This window comes from Tupaia chinensis, unplaced genomic scaffold, assembly GCF_000334495.1.
Source record: "Tupaia chinensis unplaced genomic scaffold, TupChi_1.0 Scaffold000407_1, whole genome shotgun sequence".
In the NCBI taxonomy this organism is placed as follows: Eukaryota; Metazoa; Chordata; class Mammalia; order Scandentia; family Tupaiidae; genus Tupaia; species Tupaia belangeri.
The window spans coordinates 155,881-177,711 of NW_006159909.1; the positions used below are offsets into that span (position 1 = coordinate 155,881).

Sequence of the window (21,831 nt, forward strand, 5' to 3'; positions counted from 1 at the left end):
CAGCTGCTCTGTAGTCCCTGCCAGGCCCACGTGCCGCTCTCTCCTTGTCTGGGAGCCAGAGCAAGGCCCCCCGGGCTGCCCAGCCGTGCGTGGAGCATGCACCCCAGGGCCGCCCCAGCTGCCCTGCCTGCAGCAGGCTCACCACAAAACCACATGTGGGTGGTTATCAGCTGTGCTCCCTGCGTGACCTGACAAGCCCCTTCCTCTCCCTGAGACGTGCCTTCCCTGTCTGTGAAGTGCATGGCCGAGTCAGGTGCTGAATGTTCAGGAAGGTTGGGGCTCCTTGAGATGGGGGAGCCAGGGGGATAAAGCTGTTTTGATACTCAGGGGCACGGGGGAATTGAGCCAACCCTTCAGGGCAGGCCACCGATGAGAACCCCCTTGCAGGCTTCCTAAGGGCTGCCCAGCAGTGCGGGTCGCATGCTCGTGGCCACCACTCTGGAACTGCTGCTCCTCAAAGTGCCCTGTGGGAGCTGCTGAAGAGAAGGGGGGCCATACTATGTAACCCCAGCTGCAGCCTCAGGACCCTGTCTGCCTGCCTGCTGCCAACAACCCCAGCCCCCTCCTCTGTTCCAGGCTGGCTTTCTCCGGAGGTAGAGGAACAAGCAGCTGCCTCTCAGTGCCTCCCAGTGCCTCCCAGGCCCAGGGCGTTCAGGACTGTGGGTTACAGCGTGCAAATCTGTAAGCTGCTGCCCCTTAGGTGGCTTTGGGGCGGGGTGGAGGTGGGGCAGCCCAGATTCTGCGCTCTGAGCCACGATTCGTCGCTCTGCTGCCTCTGCCCTCAACTTGCATGAGATCTTGAAGAACGTTTTGGGGTGAGTGCTGGGAGCTGGAGGAGCAGGGTGCCCGCCCCACCCCGCCACATGCATAGACTCCGACAACACCCGTGACCAGAGGGCAGGGGGAGAGGAGGCAGGACAGTAGCCGGGGCGGTGACTGGGCTTCCTCACAGCCCCGACGGGGCACTGCTGTTCCCAAAGCCGCCTCGTTGCCTGGCAGTGTCAGAGGCTGCTGGGGCTTGGCGAGGGTGGTGGGGAGACAGCCACGATGGCGAGAAGGCTGTGGCCAGTCAAAGAGCCCCCTTCCGCCTTCACTGAAAGTCTGCAGGCCTTTCCTGAGAGCCCCGTCGGCGCCGCTCAGGTGCTCACGGAGGACGCTGCATGGCCTCTGCCCATCGCTCCTCCCAGACTCGCTGCAGCGAGAAAGCAGGGCAGCTCGAGCAGAGGCATGAGCGCAGAACTGCCACGCTCGGGAGGGAGGAGACGGCGTGGTAGGGGCTGTCTGCCCACCGCTGGCCTTCCAAAGCCCCGGAGCCCAGCCCCAGGATGCCAGGCCACTGCAGTGACCAGGGCTCAGACTGGCCTGCCACGCTAGGGCGTGTCCTGCCTGCAGGATGAATAAACAGATGTTAGAGGAGGACAAGCATTTGAGGTAAGAGAACAGCACGTACAAAGGCCCTGAGGCAGAAAGAGCTTGGTTTCCTTAGGGGTCTGACTGAGGGCCAGTGTGGCTGGACTGTGTGAGTGATGGGGAGGTGGGGAGATGGGGTTGAAGGAAGGGCCTGAACACATAGGGCCCTAGGTCGTGGTGCCAAGCTTCTGTTTTATTCTAGGTGTGATAGAGAGTCACTGGAAAGTTTTCAGCAGAGGGGCGGATGACATGGTCCGACTGGAGTGGAAAGTGCATGGGGGGGGGTTGCTGAAAGTAAAAAGAATACGTGAATCAAGAGACATTGCAGGACCAGCCCTGTGCTCCTTGTGGAAGGCAGCTGGGTCCCATGTGGCCGATCACATGGTTTGAAATCCAGGCTTGGTGGCTTGAAAAACACGCTGGGTCCATGGGTCTGAGTGCCCAGATCCCGAAAGGAGAGAGGCAGGAAGGAGTCGTTTTCTCCCGTCTCTGTCTGTCTCTCTCTGGTGAGCACACATGCCCTCTGGCAAATTAAAACAAATAAATAAATAAAGAGGACTTGTGGAGAGAGAAGAGAGAAGGTCGCTGTGGCCAGGTGGGGTTCCCGGGGCGACGTGGGGAAGAAGGGAGCTTTGGGGCACAGTGGGGTATGGCTTGGACGGAGGTGATGGGGCACACAGTTCCTGTGGTGCTGAAGAACTGTGCAGTGGCAGGAACGGGGGGGCGGGGCCCGATGGAGTGAGCGCTGTTGGAGGGGGCTAGCGGCTGACCTGGGCTCAGTGGCCGAGGATGGTGGCTAGTGACACAGCAGGCAGAGGCCAGGGAGCCGGCCGGTCATCCCACGGTGGTCAAAGCTCTCAGAGACAAGTTGTAATATTGGGTGACATTTTGTGTCATGAGTTTTTGGGCGACCCAATAGAAAAGTCGGAAATACCCCAGATGCCCAACTATTCAGGTGGTTTGGTAAATTAAGGCTGATCCACAGGCAGAATGATCCCCAGCCGCTGCCGTAGCCCACACACGCCGGGCCGTGTGGAGAGGCGTTTCCGATGTCCTCACTGCCACGTGGGACAGACGCTCCCCACTGTCAGGAATGGCTGGCTCCTTTGGTCCAAACACTTTTGATCAAAACCCAAGGTACAGGTAGAAGAGACAGGTGCCCTGGCTGCCAGCGCTGGCTCAGCAGCCAAACTGAGAAAGAGAACATCTCGGCTGGCTCAGTGGCACAGCAGTAATGCCCTGCCCAAGCAATGCTGGATCCATACGGAAGGTCACAGGTTCAACTCCCCGGCTGACCTAAAGGAGCCATGTATAACCTGGCGGCTGGGGAGCCTGGAAGGCAATGGTGGCGTGAGACCCTGTTGATGGTGCTTGTCTTTCTCTCTTTCTCTCTCACCCTCATGAAAGAAAGAAAGGAAATTTTCAAAAGAAAAGAGAAGTAGAATCTCAGCAACTCCCAGAAACGCCCTGGCGTGCTCTGTCCCTACAGCGTTCTGCAGATGGGCCCACTGTCTTGACCACACCTGCTTGATTTGTGCTCTGATCCTTATTTAATTTGAAATTTTAAATAATTTACACAAGTGTTACATAATATTGTCTCCTTGTTGACCAAGGAGAGTTTGACGTAGGGTTTCAGAACAACAAACTACACATTTTTCTTTTCTTTTCTTTTAGGTTTTTGTTATAGGGCACATGAGCTCGCCAGACAGAGACAGAGAGAGAGAGAGAAAGTGAGAAATCGACCCCCTGGGGGATGGCCACATGGCAGTCCCTTCTCCTCCCTTCTTCTCTCAGGAATTTGGGCATGCACGCACGTGCCCAGCATGATTGTCAAGCCACCAGGTCTGGGACTTGAACTGTGGTCAGCCATGTGGGGAGTCCAACACCTTGAACATCATGCCAACCCACTGGCCAACACCCCCCCCCAATTGTTTAAATGTGGTTAAAATGATGTCTTTGGAAAGTTAAGTGGGAGATGGTGGGCTTAGTGCATTGGGGCCATGCCCAGCATTGACTTCGGGTTAAGGATGAAAGGCCCCCGAGGGGCTGGTGTCCTCTGCCTGCAGAAGACAAGCTCTCCCTCTCAGCCTCACCCCACCCTAGCTCCGAGTCTCCTGGTACCCTTGGGTGCCTCACGCCTGTCTTCGTTCCTTTTGGCAGGTAGAAAAACTTGTGAAATATTTGGATCCCAACGACCTGGGGAGGATCAACTTCAAGGACTTTTGCCGGGGAGTGTTCGCCATGAAAGGTGAGGTCAGGCTGGGGACCCGACTCAGCCACCACCGAGGGAGAGGGAGCAGAGTTGGGCTTCCCTGGGGACCGAACGCAGCTGCGGTCACGTAAAACGCAGCAGGCAGGGCTGTGAGAGGCCAGGGAGCCGGCCGGTCATCCCACGGTGGTCAAAGCTCTCAGAGACAAGTTGTAATATTGGGTGACATTTTGTGTCATGAGTTTTTGGGCGACCCAATAGAAAAGTCGGAAATACCCCAGATGCCCAACTATTCAGGTGGTTTGGTAAATTAAGGCTGATCCACAGGCAGAATGATCCCCAGCCGCTGCCGTAGCCCACACACGCCGGGCCGTGTGGAGAGGCGTTTCCGATGTCCTCACTGCCACGTGGGACAGACGCTCCCCACTGTCAGGAATGGCTGGCTCCTTTGGTCCAAACACTTTTGATCAAAACCCAAGGTACAGGTAGAAGAGACAGGTGCCCTGGCTGCCAGCGCTGGCTCAGCAGCCAAACTGAGAAAGAGAACATCTCGGCTGGCTCAGTGGCACAGCAGTAATGCCCTGCCCAAGCAATGCTGGATCCATACGGAAGGTCACAGGTTCAACTCCCCGGCTGACCTAAAGGAGCCATGTATAACCTGGCGGCTGGGGAGCCTGGAAGGCAATGGTGGCGTGAGACCCTGTTGATGGTGCTTGTCTTTCTCTCTTTCTCTCTCACCCTCATGAAAGAAAGAAAGGAAATTTTCAAAAGAAAAGAGAAGTAGAATCTCAGCAACTCCCAGAAACGCCCTGGCGTGCTCTGTCCCTACAGCGTTCTGCAGATGGGCCCACTGTCTTGACCACACCTGCTTGATTTGTGCTCTGATCCTTATTTAATTTGAAATTTTAAATAATTTACACAAGTGTTACATAATATTGTCTCCTTGTTGACCAAGGAGAGTTTGACGTAGTGTTTCAGAACAACAAACTACACATTTTTCTTTTCTTTTCTTTTAGGTTTTTGTTATAGGGCACATGAGCTCACCAGACAGAGACAGAGAGAGAGAGAGAAAGTGAGAAATCGACCCCCTGGGGGATGGCCACATGGCAGTCCCTTCTCCTCCCTTCTTCTCTCAGGAATTTGGGCATGCACGCACGTGCCCAGCATGATTGTCAAGCCACCAGGTCTGGGACTTGAACTGTGGTCAGCCATGTGGGGAGTCCAACACCTTGAACATCATGCCAACCCACTGGCCAACACCCCCCCCCAATTGTTTAAATGTGGTTAAAATGATGTCTTTGGAAAGTTAAGTGGGAGATGGTGGGCTTAGTGCATTGGGGCCATGCCCAGCATTGACTTCGGGTTAAGGATGAAAGGCCCCCGAGGGGCTGGTGTCCTCTGCCTGCAGAAGACAAGCTCTCCCTCTCAGCCTCACCCCACCCTAGCTCCGAGTCTCCTGGTACCCTTGGGTGCCTCACGCCTGTCTTCGTTCCTTTTGGCAGGTAGAAAAACTTGTGAAATATTTGGATCCCAACGACCTGGGGAGGATCAACTTCAAGGACTTTTGCCGGGGAGTGTTCGCCATGAAAGGTGAGGTCAGGCTGGGGACCCGACTCAGCCACCACCGAGGGAGAGGGAGCAGAGTTGGTCTTCCATGGGGACCGACCGCAGCTGAGGTCACGTGGAAGACACTACCTATAGGAGCTGCAGGGAAGGGTCCTGGGCTCCACCGCTGCCCAGCCAGGGGGTGCAGGTCCCTCTGCCACAGCGTCCCACACCATCAGCGGTGGCTGGGCAGCTGGACAGGCGTTTCTGCCCTTCCAACTGTCAGTCTCCCTCTGAGAAAGGCCCCCTCTCTGCGTATCTCTCCTCTTCCCTTTTCTCTCCCTCCCGCTAGGATGGCCAAACTCCCGGGAACTTCCCCCCAGACGTGGAAGGGACTTCCAGGTTCAAACCAGGTTAGCTCAGGGCAAGCCAGGACAGAGCCGTCACCCCGCCTCTGCCTCCCTCGCCCTGTCCAGGTCTCCTGTGTTTGTTTCCTAAGTCCCGCCCCCATGACCTCTCCTAGTTCCTTCCTTTCTTCCCGGCCTCCCCTTAAAGGGGACAATATAAAACTCTTCTCTTTTCCCCCAAATTCAAAGCCGTTGGTGAGAAACCCCATTCTTAGCACTACGCTATGCATCTGAGAAAGTAGCCGAGGTCACCAGCCAGGAGAGCTGACCAAGGCCTCCCCATGTGCTGCCCAGAGAAGGTCCCAAGGCACCCCGTCACCCACAGTGGAAGCCTTGTGTCTGCTGCCTGTGTGGGTCTGATCAGGATGAACCCTCCTCTGGGGGCGCCTGAGTTCTGGGAGGGTGGGGAGGAAGCGGGGTCACCTCAGTTGAAGTGGGCAGGAGAGGCTGGAGGAGCAGCACACAGAAGGCCCCTAGGAAGGGTTCCTGGATGCATTTGCTTGGCTCTTGGGCCCACCCCAACCATGCAGGCCTGTGCTGGGTGCTTTGCAGAATTGTGTGTGTGTGTAACTGCAGGGCATCGGCTCAGGAACCTAGGAGGGAGCCGGCAGGAGGAGAGCCCTGCCAGGGGGGTGGCCCTTCTCTAGATAGGCATTCTGGGGTTTGCAGACTTGGTAAAGGCACTCAGCCTCAGGGAAGTGGGTGTGCCTGGAGGCCCTGTGAGACAGACAGGGAAGAATGGTCTTCTGTCCTTTCCTCCAGGAAGGCCTCTTTGATTCCCTCTGCCCCCAGCCTGTCCTCTACATTTGTGAGTCTGCCCTCCCTACTGGGGGTTAGTCCCACTGAAGAACGTCTCCAGGGCGAGAGCTGGTCTCAGCCCCCTCCTCAGGGCCCTGACCGGGTCCCTACATACTGAGTGCATCATCTTGCCTTCAAATGGTCAGCTGCTCTCGGAGACTCGAGCCACCTGCCTCTCTCTGACCCTTCCCACCTGGGGCTCAGAAGCCAGGCGGCCCTGCCATGCTGAGCACTGACCACCGCTGTCTGTCTGTCCACCTGCCCACAGGGTGTGAGGAGCTGCTGAAGGATGTGCTGTCCATGGAGAGCGCGGGGACGCTGCCGTGCGCGCCCGAGATCCTAGACTACGTGGAGCAGGTAGGACGTGGCCGCCTCAGCCTGGCCTTTGGTCTCGCGCCTTTGTTGTGCCTCCTGCCTACCGGGAGGACCCAGAGCACCCTTCTGAAGATCCTCAGGCCTTGAAGTCAAGAAAGAGTTTGGAGTCCCTTGGGAAGCCACCGCGGAGTGTGTGAGGGGAGGGTGGGGACTCTGCGTGGAGCTTCCCTCCCCGCCCCCAGGCAGACGTGAGTCCCAGATGGGCAAGCGCACACCTGGCAGGCAGGCAGGGCTAGACTGCTTCCCTGTGCTGTGCGATGCTCCGGGCTGACAGGTCCCACGCGGTTTTCTTCCAAACCCTGGCTCATTCTCCAACACAAACTGGGTGTCCAGCAATCGGTTCTCCTGACGCCGGTCACCCAGAGAAGCACAGACCCGAGGTCAGTTCCACATTCCGACCTACTGCGGATGCTGCCCGTACTTCTGCCCAGCCGTTGGCATGTTTGGGTTCGATAATTCACTAGAACAACTCAGGAAAACGTCACTTATTCCTTTATCATGAAGGACACAGCACACAGCACAGGGTCAGCGAGTGAGAGAGGCTCCAGACGGTGCGGGGAGGGGTTGGCTTCGAGTCCTGCTGGGCTCTCCAGGTTCCCACACATCAGCAGGCTCGAGGGTTTTATCACCTAGGCTGCAGTCCCCCTCTTTGCCCTCAAGGTGGGGTAGGTGGGGCTGAAAATTGCCTCCTGTCATCAGGTGTTTGGTCTTTCTAGTGACCAGCCCCACCTTGAAGCTGCCTAGGGCACCCCCTCCCAGAACCACCCTATCAGCATACACTCCGGTGTGGGTGTGGCCCAAAGGAGCTGCAATGAATAAAAGCTGCTCCTAGCAAATTCAAGGGTGCTGGGAGCTTGTGGCAGGAAGCGGGGACAAACACCAAATGTCACACCCCATCCCCGTGGCTCTTACTGGAACTGTTTTCCACTTCCTCGCAGTCTCCCCCTCCAGGAAGCAGTGTCAGGCACTCGTGGACAGACTCCAAGGTCCCTGCTGGCCGCGTCCACGCAGAGCTAGAGGCACTTCAGTTCACCTTCCAGGCCAGCTCCCAAACCGCTCCTCCAGCTGTGATTGGTTTCTCATCTGGACCCAAAAGCACGAGTAGTTTTTTATAGCTGAAAGAGGTCCAGGCCCTTGAGATCATTTTGGGTAGTGGCAGGCTTCTTGAGACCCAGCTGGTGGTGGTGTCAGGCTGGATTCTGTGAACAGGACTCAACAAGAGAGAGTCCGTCTATAGTGTTAGCCCCACAGCCTGGTAGTTAAGGCAGCTGGATCTCACCACGCAGTTCGAATCCCAGCCACGATAGCTTGAAAAAAACATGCCAGGTGCATGCACATGTGTGCCCAGAATCCCAACAGGATGGAGAAATGGAGAATGGAACAAGGCCATTGGGGGGAGGTGCTTTCTCCTCTTACTCTCTTTGACTCTCTGTCTGGTGAGCACACAAGCACTCTGGCAAATTTTTAAAAAGAGAGTCTATGAAGAAAGTTGAAATGCTGGGGGCTGCTACCGTGACCCCCACACTCTGCCATCTACACTGCCAGAGAAGATGGGCGTGAGAAACAGGTGCGCAGAGCTGGGCTCCAAGAGGGTCTTTTTCATAAAGCAGCATTGTCCTCCTCCCACGTTTGGAGGCTCCGGGAAAGCAGCAGGGCTGTCTCAGCGGCCCCAGGCTTCCCTGCCTGCCCTGGCTCTGCAGTTGCACAGGGCTATGTGGCTTTGGTTTTGAGCTCCCACCAGGCCTAGAACAGGCCCCAGCAGGTGGCTCAGCAGGCACGAGCCCAACAAGATGGCATGGGCTGGCGGGCACAGGGTGGCCTTGTTCATGCTCAACAGACACCTGGCTGACCAGGGCTCTGCTCCTCACCTCAGGCTCCCAGGTGCTGAGTAGGTGCTGGGCTGGAGCTGGGCGGGAGCTGGGCGGGAGGGCTCCTATGCCAATTGGGGTCCAAGTGACCCCCTCCCTGACTTGGACTCCTGGAACAGCAAGGCAAGACCACAGCTTCTCAGGTGCGGGGGGGTCACAGGAGACCAGCCTGGGCAGGTCCTCCTCTTGCTGCATCCCGGCCATCCCCTAGGGGTCAGCCTGAGACCGAGATCCAGCAGGACTTGCCTGCCTGCATGGGCTCCCTGCCCTGGGAACGCTCACCAGGGAGTGCTTCAGCCAGAATCCCAACAGGATGGAGAAATGGAGAATGGAACAAGGCCATTGGGGGGAGGTGCTTTCTCCTCTTACTCTCTTTGACTCTCTGTCTGGTGAGCACACAAGCACTCTGGCAAATTTTTAAAAAGAGAGTCTATGAAGAAAGTTGAAATGCTGGGGGCTGCTACCGTGACCCCCACACTCTGCCATCTACACTGCCAGAGAAGATGGGCGTGAGAAACAGGTGCGCAGAGCTGGGCTCCAAGAGGGTCTTTTTCATAAAGCAGCATTGTCCTCCTCCCACGTTTGGAGGCTCCGGGAAAGCAGCAGGGCTGTCTCAGCGGCCCCAGGCTTCCCTGCCTGCCCTGGCTCTGCAGTTGCACAGGGCTATGTGGCTTTGGTTTTGAGCTCCCACCAGGCCTAGAACAGGCCCCAGCAGGTGGCTCAGCAGGCACGAGCCCAACAAGATGGCATGGGCTGGCGGGCACAGGGTGGCCTTGTTCATGCTCAACAGACACCTGGCTGACCAGGGCTCTGCTCCTCACCTCAGGCTCCCAGGTGCTGAGTAGGTGCTGGGCTGGAGCTGGGCGGGAGCTGGGCGGGAGGGCTCCTATGCCAATTGGGGTCCAAGTGACCCCCTCCCTGACTTGGACTCCTGGAACAGCAAGGCAAGACCACAGCTTCTCAGGTGCGGGGGGGTCACAGGAGACCAGCCTGGGCAGGTCCTCCTCTTGCTGCATCCCGGCCATCCCCTAGGGGTCAGCCTGAGACCGAGATCCAGCAGGACTTGCCTGCCTGCATGGGCTCCCTGCCCTGGGAACGCTCACCAGGGAGTGCTTCAGGGAGGGGCAGGAGGAACACACTGATGAGACGGAGCACAGCTCCCACGTGCCTGGTGAGGGAGATGAGGCAGACCCTCGGAGACCCCCTGCCCCTCTGTCCCTCAGGATGGCGAGACCCCTGACATTGCCAGTGTGGGTCACAGGATAGAGAAACGCTTTGGTGCTGGCTGGTACCAAGCTCTGCTCTCCGGCCCGGGAACACCCTGCCAGCTCCCAGGCCCCGTGAGGCCCAGCACTGAGTAGCACCAGGGGCCTCTGGGCCTGCTGTCCAGACCCGTGGGCCAGCACACGTTGGTCCCAAGTGGTGGGTGCCTGTGCTGCCCCAGTCCTGGACCCTGCAGGAGGCCACCCGCCTGTGTCCTCAGAGCCCACAGCCCTGTGGCACAGGAAAACTCCATGGAGGGCTTGGGAGCCCCAGCTGTCAAACAGGCTGTTTTCCCAACCCAGAGAAATTTGAGCCTAGTCGGAGGGGATGCCAGGCGCATGGGAAGGGCTTCCTGGCGTCCATGGATGGCGTCCCTAGGCTGAGGTCTCAGGAGATGCACTGGAGGCCTTCCCGAGACTGGCCTGCTTAAAGGGCTGCCCGCTGGTCTGCCTGTTCACAACCTCTAGTCCGTATGGTGTAGGGACCCCTGTGGGAAGGGGACTTAAGTGACTCCAGGTCTGCTTCACGGTGGCCAGGCTGGGTTCAGCTCCTGACCACCCCCCGGGGCAGCACCCACGCCCAGCATCCTTACCAGCCCCACTGGGGAGGTTTCCGTAGTATTTCTAGGGCTAGCTGTCTAGAGCTGGAATTGCTGTCTCAAAGGGTGTGCAGATTTCCACGTTCAATAGATGCAGACCAGTTTCTCCGAAAAAGACGGACAGATTGTATCTTTCAGTGTTCTGTGAGCGTGCCCATCGGCTCCCGCCCTGGCCAGCCCTGGAAGTCGTTCACCTACCTGCTGGTCTCTGCCCCGTCCTCCCCTCCCTTCTCCTGCCTGCCTGCCTGATGGAGGAGGACCATTGCTTTCCTCTGGGCTGCCCGGCTCACCAGCAAGGCAGGCTGTCAGTTACGTTCCCTGGCACTCTGGCTTTCTGCTTCCATAAGCGACCTATTTCTGTTCTTTGCCCATCTTCAACTGGGTTGTTGGTTTTTTCCTTTATTGATTTATAAGAAATTCTCATGGGGCCAGCAGGCGGCCTAGTGGTTAAGGCACTGGCCTCCCATATAGCTGACCATGAGTCGAGTCCTGGACCTGTAGCTTGCTTTCTCACTCCCTCTCGCTAGCTCTCTCTGGTGAGCACATGTGCCCTGTAGCAAACTTAAAAATAAGAATAATAAATAAATAAATAAATGAAACAGTTTTAAAAGGAAATTCTCATGTATTCTGACTTTCAATCTTCCTACCTTTTGCTTGCATTTGGTATCTTTTGTGAAAAAGTTTGAATGCTATCATCTATCATCCTTCCATGCTGTCTCCATTTTGTATCTTATTTTGTGCCTTTTCTACCTCAAGGCTAGAAAATATATTTTCCTATATATTTTTTCATCTATGCTTAGCTTTTTGATCGCCTTTTCCATTTTTGGTGAAGGCACTGCTCTGGCACCGGTGTTCTCCCTGTGTGGCCGGTGTCCACGTCCCTGTTGAACGGTCCTTATTTCTCCATCCGTTTGACATGTCACCGTTATCGGATATTGGCTTTGCTCCCCAACACAGTCTCTTTCTGGACTCTGGCCTGTTACATCAATCTGTTTGTTCACCCGTTTCTAAGCCCAAACCACGATTTCAGTTACTCTTGTTTGGAGTTTGATATCTATCTGAGTCATGATTTTTTGTTTAAAGCTTTTTTTGTTGGGGCCAGCAGGGGGCATAGTGGCTAAAGCACTGGACTCCCACATGGCTGACTGTGGTTTGAGCCCCGGACGTGGTGATTTGAAAATCACAAGGGCCATGTGTGCTGCATGTTCAAAATCCCACGGTGAGGATGAAAGAGAAGGGACTGCAGTGTGATCGTTCCGGCTTGGGGAGTTTTTCTTTCTTATTTTTACATATTGTATCTTCTAGAATAATCCTGTTTTTAAAGAGTGATTTCTTTTTCTTTCTTTCATTTGTGTTAGGGCATGTGCACACACACATGAGAGTAAGAATGAGAGAAAAAGATGAGCACCCTTCCCGGGGCCTGGTCGTACCACAGTCCCTTCCCAGCCCCAGCTTCTCTGATCTTGGACACCCCTGTGCATGCCTAGCGTATTCGTCAGACTGACCAGGCCTGACCAGGGATTTGAGTCACGGTCACCACGCGACATCTGGCTTGTCTTGAGCAGTGCAGAACTGCTGTGCCACAGAGCTGGCCCAGAGTGATTATTTTTAATGTGTTTATCTGTTCCTTCCACAAGTGAAAGCGACAGTGAGAGAGAGCTTTGGGGGTCTGACTTTGCTGTCCACCCCCAGCCTCAGTCAGCTCGCCGTGATTGGCAAGTGTGTGGTGTGCACGGGGGCCCGGACACACACTCGGAACCTTCTCATGTGGGTCAGCCTCGCAGAGAGCCACATTTCATTGCTGTCCCATCATCCAGCACCCAGAACAATCATGTACACTTCAGTTCAAACCCTGTGCGATGGGGAGGGCAGGTGGCGTGCTGGTTGGAGCACTGAACTCACAAGTAACCGACCGGTGGCTCAAGTCCTGGACCTGGTGACTGGCTTTCTCACTCCCCCAGTCAAATTAAAATATAAATAAGTTAATTAATTAATTAATTTTAAAAATGAGGTGCCAGCAGATGGCATAATTACATAGCTGGACTTCCACATGGCCGACTGCAGTTCAAGTCCTGGACCTGGTGACTTGAAAATCATTGCCAGGTGCATGTGTATGCCTGGCCAAGATCCCAGAAGGAGAATGGAGGAGAAGGGATTTCGGTGTGGCCATCCCCCCAGGGGGTGATTTCTCCCTGTCTCTGTCTCTCTTTGGTGAATGCACATGCCCTGTGGCAAAAAAAAAAAAAACCTCTTATTAAAAAAATAAAGAAAATAAAATAATTCTAAAAAAAGTTAAAGGGAAAAAAAAAAATCCCTGTTAGCGATTGTGTTTGACATTGATTTATACATCAAGTAAAGGAAATAGGCCCCAGGACCGTATTCAGTTCTCTCATTCGGAGCAGTTATCTCTGCATTGATGCTGGCCCTCCTCTTACGCCCTCCAGGAAAGTTGTATGATTTTCTCAAATAGGTTCTGCACATTTCTTCTTATGGTGACTCTATCTGAGAGTTTTAACTGGTGACGTGTATGGTCTTTTTGCGATGGTATTTTCTAATTGATATGGCTGCTTGTATAGGCAGCTTTTCCTTTTTGGTACATCTTGTCACGATGGTATTATAAAACTTCTTTATTAGGGCTGGGGCTGTAGCACAGCCAATAATGCGCTGCTCAGGAGAAGTCAGACCTCTTGTGGTGACCTCGCACAGTCACCTGGGCACAGTTACCAGGAACTGCTGAGAGTGCTCATGATCCAGTGCTAGAACCTGGACGAAGGGAATCCCAGCAGGAGCAGACCCTGTGGCGACTGCTTGCTCCACCCTCCCTCTCCTTCACGCTCATGTGTGCATGCACCTGTTCTATCATGAAATGAAAATATTGAAACTTTGTTATTAGTTCAAATAGTTTATTTATATACTGTTTTCCAACCTGCTTCATTCTGAATTCTATGTAACGATGTAGCCATGTTATTATTTTGCATAATTTCAAATGGCTACATAATAGTTCATCATGCAAAGACAACCAGATTTATATGCCAGTTGTATATTGGGCGTGTTGTTTGTGTGTGTGTGTATATATGTGTATACACACATATATACACATACATACATATATACACATATATACACACACACATATTGTAGCAAGAGATTTTTGCTATAGGGTATGTGTGCTCACCAAAGAGACAAAGAGAAAGCAAAATATCACCTCCCAGTGGGGATGGCCACGTTGCAATCCCTTCTCCTCTATTCTCCTCTTCCTGGAATTTTGAGCACACATGCACATGTACCCAGCGTGAGTTTCAAGCTGCCAGGTCCAGGACTTGAACCACAATCAGTCATGTAGGAGTCCAGTGCTTTAACCACTACACCACTCACTGGCCCCATGAGATATATATTTTTTTTTCACCTAATTTTGAGAATTAACAAAAGCAGTGTAATAATCATCTTGCAGCTAAGTCTTTCCCTGTGGGAGCAATTACTGTTTTAGAGTAAGTCAGAAGTTGCCAAATTATAGTTCCCCCGAGCCAAATCTAGCAGCCCGTTTTTGTAAATAAAGTTTTATTGGAACCCAGCCACCCAGTTGTTCGCATGTTGTCTGTGGCTGTTTCCACACTGCACTGGCAGACTGGAGTTCCTGCGGCAGAGACGGGTTGGACTGAAAAGCCTAAAATATTTACTTTCTATCTGCCCTTCCCAGATAACAGTTTGTCAACCTCTGAGGTAAATTCCAACAAGAGGAAACCATTTTATCAAAAGGATGCAGAATCGTAAAACGTCTTACACATTCATCTTACACATTCGCAGATTCCTTCCCAGGAATCCTGTCAGATGGTGTCAGATTCCTGCTCCCTCCGTGATGCAGGGACTGACTTCTCAAATCTTTCAAATAGGATGGGTTAAAATTAGGGCCTCTTAATACAGTTGAATGTCTTAAAATCACTTTTTTGGGCCTTGAGAATTCTTTCTTCATGAATTTCCTGTCACATTCTCCACCCTGGTGTTTATGGATATGCTCTGTTCTATTTTATTTTTTTCAGAGAGAGATTTTTGCGATAGGGCACATGTGCTCACTGGAGAGACAGAGACAGAGAGAAAGAAAATGAGAAATCACTCCCCCCTCCCCAGGAGGGATAGTCACCACACATTCTCCTCTCTTCCTCTCTCAGGATTTTGGGTACACATGCACATACGCCTGGCATGAGTTTCAATCTGCCAGGTTCAGGACTCGAACCTCAGTCAACTATGTGGGAGTTCAGTGCCATAACCGTTATACCATCTACTGGTCCCAATTTGATTGATTTTTTTAAAGTTTTTTTCTTTAAAAAATATCCATAATCGAGCGTGTGTATGCACATGAGAATGAGAGAGTAGACAGAAAGAGAAGAGCCCCCTTCGCAGGGCCGGCCACAGCGGTCTCCTTCCTCCCATCCTCAGCCCCTCAGACCATGGGCGCTCGTGCCTGCGTCCAGTGCATCTCCGGCTGACCGTGCTGGACATTCCAACCAAGCCTGCCACGTAGGATCCAGCTCCCTTGCGCAGCGCATTCCCACCACACCATGGAGCTACCCGACTGATTTTTAAGAACTAAAAATACTAACTTTGACAATTTTTTTCAGCTTGTTTATTTTTAACTTTGCTTATGATGGCAAAATGTTAAATTATTTTTTTGAGAGGTTTTTGCTATAGGGCGCGTGTGCTCACCAGAAAGACAGAGACAGAGAGACAGAAAGTGAGAAATCACCCCCCAGGGGGGATGGCCACGCCACAATCCCTTCTCCTCCATTCTCCTCTCGAGATCTTGGGCACACATGCACACGCGCCCGGTGTGAGTTTAAGACACCGGGCCCGGGACTCAAACCGCGATCGACTACATGGGAGTCCAGCGACATAGCCATTATGCTAACTGCTGGTCCCAAAATGTTAAATTTTTATAGACAATTCATCAGTTTTGGGCATTATGACTTTGACTTTTGGTATACTACTTAGAAAGGCTTTTCCATTCAAGATGGTAATTTTTATTTTATGTATTTTATTTTGTAAAGTTTATTTATTGCTTTCATGAGGATGACACAGAGGGAGGAACGATAAGCACCCTCTGCAGGTCCCATGCCACGACTCCTACACCCTTCCCAGCCAGGATCATCGGCCCACATGCGCGGCTAGGCCAGCTCAACCTGGAAACTGAACTGGAGACCCTCCATACTGGTATAGCTTCTCTGGAGCAGCCCGTTACTGCCGCGTCACCAAGCCAGTCTCTGCTTTTTATACTTACAGCCTTAACACGTGGGATTAATGTGGGCATCCAGAGTGAGGGAGAGACCAATTTCCTGGAGCCGGCTGCTCTTTGCAATGTTGAGCTAACCAGTCTCCTAATGGGACTTACTTATTGCGTCTCCAGCAAATGAGTGGGGTTTGCTGGCGGCCCAGGTTTCAGCGAATGGGGCCTGCTGGCGGCCCAGGTTTCAGCCTAAGGCCTGAATGGCTCCTCTGCTCGTATTCAGACAGAGCAATGCGGAGCCCTGGTCTTTCCAGAACTCTAGCCTGTGTTTCTCTCTGGACCTGGCCCAGGGGCTCTTACAGCCAGCCAGGGCGGAGTCCACCATGGCTTCCGTTCCTCCCTCCTGAAGCATGCATTTCTTAAAACCATTTATGACAACAGAGCTTTTAAGTTCTAAAAATACCTTTTCTGACAAACAGTGCTGATTCAGCGGTGTTGGTGGAGGTGTGGGTCGGGGCGCCTGCACTGGGGAGGAGGCGGAGGAGTGGTATCTTTGGGGAGCTTGACTTAATCCCTGGCACTTGCACCAGTGGTCCTGGATGTGGTTTTCTGGGTTTCAACCCAGAAAAAAAAAAATAATAATTTATGTATCCCAAGCCTCAGAACTTCCATAAGAATAAAGAGATCCTCACATCATGGCTTTGGGGAATAGCTACTTTGAGTAAGAAAAGGTGGCCAGGACAGATATTGAAATCTGTTTGGTTTATTCTCTCACGATGGTCTACCCTGGGCTGTCTGTCCCCCACTTCCTGCCCCTAATTGTCCATACCCTACCCAGCTGAGCTGGCAGTGAGCACCATGGCCCAGGACAGCCGTATGGCCACCTCCTGCCTGACCCCATCCTACCTGACCCCACCCCATGCTCAAGTGCAAATGGATCTTTAGAACTTGGACTTGCCGAGTTAGCGCTTGATAAACGTGGAGAGGGCACCTGCAGACAGCCGTCTTTTTAAAACTGAGCAGAATGGGCAAGTGTGGGGGTTGTTGCTCTGTGGACAGGAACCGGCACATCTAACTCCATCTCTTTCCAGTCGTCGATTTTCACTGGTCGTACAGGCTCTGGTCTCCTGTTCTCACCTGCTGGTTCCCTAGGAAATGAGGACTTTTTGTTGGATTGTTGTAGCAGGTCATTGTAACACACAAACACACACACACACGCACACACACACACGGTCACACAAGGACAGCTTTCGTTCTCAGAAATGACACAGTCTAAACCAGTCGTTCTCAGTTCTGTCTGAGTGTTGGGGTCACATAAGGGACTTTCAAAAGTTACTGCTGGGGAACCAGCAGTTAGCGTAATGGCTATGTCGTTGGACTCTCACGTAGTCGACTGCGGTTTGCATCCTGGACCTGGTGGCTTAAAACTCAACGCCGGGCGCGTGTGCGTGTGTGCCCAAGATCCCGAGAGGAGAATGGAGGAGAAGGGATTGCGGCGTGACCATACCCCCTGGGGGGTGATTTCTCGCTTTCTGTCTCTCTGTCTCTCTCTGTCTGTCTGGCGAGTGCACGCGCCCTATAGTGGACCTGGAGCCGGCTGCTCTTTGCAATGTTGAGCTAACCAGTCTCCTAATGGGACTTACTTATTGCGTCTCCAGCAAATGAGTGGGGTTTGCTGGCGGCCCAGGTTTCAGCGAATGGGGCCTGCTGGCGGCCCAGGTTTCAGCCTAAGGCCTGAATGGCTCCTCTGCTCGTATTCAGACAGAGCAATGCGGAGCCCTGGTCTTTCCAGAACTCTAGCCTGTGTTTCTCTCTGGACCTGGCCCAGGGGCTCTTACAGCCAGCCAGGGCGGAGTCCACCATGGCTTCCGTTCCTCCCTCCTGAAGCATGCATTTCTTAAAACCATTTATGACAACAGAGCTTTTAAGTTCTAAAAATACCTTTTCTGACAAACAGTGCTGATTCAGCGGTGTTGGTGGAGGTGTGGGTCGGGGCGCCTGCACTGGGGAGGAGGCGGAGGAGTGGTATCTTTGGGGAGCTTGACTTAATCCCTGGCACTTGCACCAGTGGTCCTTGATGTGGTTTTCTGGGTTTCAACCCAGAAAAAAAAAAATAATAATTTATGTATCCCAAGCCTCAGAACTTCCATAAGAATAAAGAGATCCTCACATCATGGCTTTGGGGAATAGCTACTTTGAGTAAGAAAAGGTGGCCAGGACAGATATTGAAATCTGTTTGGTTTATTCTCTCACGATGGTCTACCCTGGGCTGTCTGTCCCCCACTTCCTGCCCCTAATTGTCCATACCCTACCCAGCTGAGCTGGCAGTGAGCACCATGGCCCAGGACAGCCGTATGGCCACCTCCTGCCTGACCCCATCCTACCTGACCCCACCCCATGCTCAAGTGCAAATGGATCTTTAGAACTTGGACTTGCCGAGTTAGCGCTTGATAAACGTGGAGAGGGCACCTGCAGACAGCCGTCTTTTTAAAACTGAGCAGAATGGGCAAGTGTGGGGGTTGTTGCTCTGTGGACAGGAACCGGCACATCTAACTCCATCTCTTTCCAGTCGTCGATTTTCACTGGTCGTACAGGCTCTGGTCTCCTGTTCTCACCTGCTGGTTCCCTAGGAAATGAGGACTTTTTGTTGGATTGTTGTAGCAGGTCATTGTAACACACAAACACACACACACACGCACACACACACACGGTCACACAAGGACAGCTTTCGTTCTCAGAAATGACACAGTCTAAACCAGTCGTTCTCAGTTCTGTCTGAGTGTTGGGGTCACATAAGGGACTTTCAAAAGTTACTGCTGGGGAACCAGCAGTTAGCGTAATGGCTATGTCGTTGGACTCTCACGTAGTCGACTGCGGTTTGCATCCTGGACCTGGTGGCTTAAAACTCAACGCCGGGCGCGTGTGCGTGTGTGCCCAAGATCCCGAGAGGAGAATGGAGGAGAAGGGATTGCGGCGTGACCATACCCCCTGGGGGGTGATTTCTCGCTTTCTGTCTCTCTGTCTCTCTCTGTCTGTCTGGCGAGTGCACGCGCCCTATAGTGGAAAAAAAAAAAAAAACCTCTCCAAAAAAAAACAAACAAATAAAACCAACTCACTGCTGAGTCCCCGCCTCACTGAGATGATTGAATTAGTCTGGGGAGGAGTCGGTCACGTATTTCCAAAGCTCTCCAGGTAGTTCTAATGCACATGCAAGTTTGAAAAACCATCGTCTGAACTAGGAGTCCTCACGCTGTACTGTGTTTTAGAGTGTCCTGGGAACTCGTCCAATTCTTGAGGCCCAGCTGTCCCTCAGGTCAGAGCCCCTGGGGGTGAGACCCCAGCGTCAGCATTTTGTCAGCTCCCAGACGATTCCATGAAGCCACGTCCTGGACAGTGTTATGGACTCTGGCCTGTTCGCATCAGTACTTCTCACCCTCAGGATGGCGTGCAGAGAGGCGTGCAGGGAAGTGGCTCATACACATGGACAGTGGCCGGGGCCTGGTGCGGTGTGTGTGCTGGACAGAGTCGGCTGCCCATCTCCGTGGGCAAACCCCCTCTCCAGGAAGAGAGGTTGGGATTGCGGGGTGCTGGCCCAGGTGCCTGCGCCCGCAGAACACAGCTGCCTGCATGCTCGGTCTCTGGCAGCAGCATTCTTGGAGTCCAGTGAGCCGTGACTTCGGTTTTCCAGGGAGAGGCCCCTGAGTGCCCACGTGGACTTGGGGTGAGCAGGGCCAGGGCGCCTCACGTGTCAGAGCCCAAGCTGGAATCTTGTCAGAGAGGTCCACACCCCTCTCTCCAACACACCCCATTTTAGATCCTTCTGAGGGCTCAGGCTCTGCTCTAGACCGTGCGAGAATGAAGAGCAGGTCACTTTTCTATAACAAAGATCTAGAAAGTTGGCTTTTTCTCTACCCTTCCAATTTGAAAATTTTCAACTTTCAGAAAAGTTTTTTTTTTTAATTTAAGTTATTATTTTAAAATTTGCTATAGAGCACATGCACTCACCAGAGACAGATTAAGAGAGAGAAAAAAAAGTGAGAATGCAAGCCGTCAGGTGTGAGACTCAAATGCTGTTCGACCATGTGGGAGTCCAGCACCTTAACCACCGTGCCACCTGCTGGCCCCACAAAAGTTGTTTTTTTTTTTTTTTCTAGCGAGATTTTTGCTATAGGGCACATGCACTCACCGGAGAGAGAGAGAGACAGAAAGCGAGAGATCCCCCCTAACAGGAGATGGCCCTGCTGCAATCCCTTCTCTATTCTGCTCGGGACTTGGACATGCATGCATATGTACCAGGAATGAGTTTCAAGCTGCCAGGTGTGAGACTCAGACTGCAGTTGGCCATGTGGGAATCCAGGGAGATAACCATTATGTCATCTGCTGGTCCTCATAAAAGTTTTAAGAGTAAAACAATAAATACCCATATAGCTTTTACTTAGAGCTACCCATTGTCAATATGGTGCTACGTTCGCATGCTGTGTGTGTGTACACTTTTTTCCCTTGCTGGACTATTTGGAAGTTATCTGCAGACATTATGACACTCCATCCTTAAATACGTCTGTTCCTAAGAATAAGGACATTCTGCACAAGCACAATGCAGCTGCCACTTGCAGGAGACTTAACCTCGATGTCATGTATTATCTAATATATGTGCCATATGCAAATTTTCTCAATCATATTTCTATAGCTTTTATTTTTTATCTCAGACATAATCCAGGATCATGCAGTATGTCTGGTTGCCATGTCTCTCTAATCTTCTCTAATCTAAAAGAGTTCCTGGGTGTGTATTTTTTCCCCCACTTTACATGACATTGACATTTTAAAGACATTGACATTTTAACTGACTGCAGGCCAGTTGCTCTAAAGAATGTCCCTCAATTTGGATGTGCCTTTATTGATTTTCTAGTCCTGTGGAGGTACAATTGCAATGGAAATGGGAAGTAAAATGAGATGGGGAGATGCTGTCTAGGAAGGATGTTCTTCCGTGTTTGTTTTTTGGCTTCAAAACACATTTAAAGTGCCCATCATTGGTACTTACGAGTTTTCGGCTGAAACATGATCTGAAATACCCCTTCAAACTTGTATCCACTTTAGATTTTGAGAAAATAGCTGTCTAGTTCCAAAAGGGGACGAGGGAGCCAACAGACAGTGTGGAAGGGAAGGCGGTGGGAGCCCACATGGCCAACTGCATGGTTCAAGTCAAGTGAAGGCGGTGGGATCCCACATGGCCAACTGCATGGTTCAAGTCCCAGACTCAGGGGCCTCAAAAACATCCTGAGCGTGTATGTGAGCATGCCCAAAATCTCGAGAGGAAATAGAGGAGAGGGGATTACTACATGGCTATCCTCACTTGGGGGTGGTCTCTCACCTCTCTCTCCTTTGTCTCTCTGGTAAGCACACGTGTCCTATGGCAATAAATAAATAAATAAAAATAACGGATGATGATGGAGTCATCCTCTGCCCTGTCTGTTCAAGACCCACCATGTCTCTCCTCCTCGTGAGCCCGTTGTCCTCTGTGGCCTGTGAGGCCCGCTGCCCACAGCTGAGTGACCGAGAGCCAGGGTTTGGAGAAGGCGGGGAGCTGAAGCGCTCGTGTGTGCATGCTGTGGTCGTGTGGGGGTTGCTGTGGGATGAGCAAAGCCTGGCTTCTGGGGGCGGGAAGCTCTGTGGCTACGGCCGTATCTCCATCCTCTCTGGACCACTGTCCTCGAAGGCCAGATGAGGACGGAGTAGGGCCTTTCTCTCCAGCCTCGGGAGGAACCCGTAAGCAAGAACTTGCCGGTCTTTGGGGGGGCTGTCTTGCAAGTCCTTTCCCCATTGCTCCTTTGGATGTCACAGGAAGGTGTGGAAAGAGTCCGGGGGTTCCTTCATGCCCTGCTCCTGCTCCGTCCATCCCCCACGAGTGCGGTTTCCAGCAGTCCTGTCCCCTCTGCATGTGGTGACTCCACTGGGGTTGTCTACATCTTGCCGTGACAGACCAGGTGCACCCTCTGCTAGAACTTGTGCTGCCACCTGCCCTGTCGCTGCCCTGTTTCCTCTCCATTCAGGCAGACTCCTGGGGGCCCCTCACTGCGCAGGGCGGGGCGGCTGGCCTGGCTGGTCACTGCGCAGGGCGGGGCGGCTGGCCTGGCTGGTCACTG

At 52.9% G+C, this 21,831-nt stretch overlaps 1 protein-coding gene and 1 long non-coding RNA gene across 3 annotated transcripts in view; one reads left to right on the forward strand and one right to left on the reverse strand.

Moving 5' to 3' along the window:
* The first annotated feature begins 3,622 nt into the window (after positions 1–3,622).
* Positions 3,623–21,831, forward strand: part of RAB11FIP4 (RAB11 family interacting protein 4) — a 91,213-nt gene continuing 73,004 nt past the window's right edge. The window contains exons 1-2 of one of the 2 annotated variants that reach the window (XM_014590105.2): positions 3,623–3,658; positions 6,638–6,726. In XM_014590105.2, the coding sequence (XP_014445591.1) occupies positions 3,652–3,658; positions 6,638–6,726 (96 nt within the window). In that variant the 5' untranslated portion in view covers positions 3,623–3,651. Of the gene's footprint in view, positions 3,659–5,125; positions 5,210–6,637; positions 6,727–21,831 lie in introns of those variants that run through there. The other variant, XM_014590106.2, reaches the window with a different exon arrangement.
* LOC102485607 (uncharacterized) lies at positions 17,904–21,776 on the reverse strand. The gene is made up of 3 exons (XR_335383.2): positions 21,173–21,776; positions 18,808–19,531; positions 17,904–18,317 (listed from the first exon to the last, which is right to left on the reverse strand). It is a non-coding gene; the product is annotated as an uncharacterized LOC102485607 (long non-coding RNA).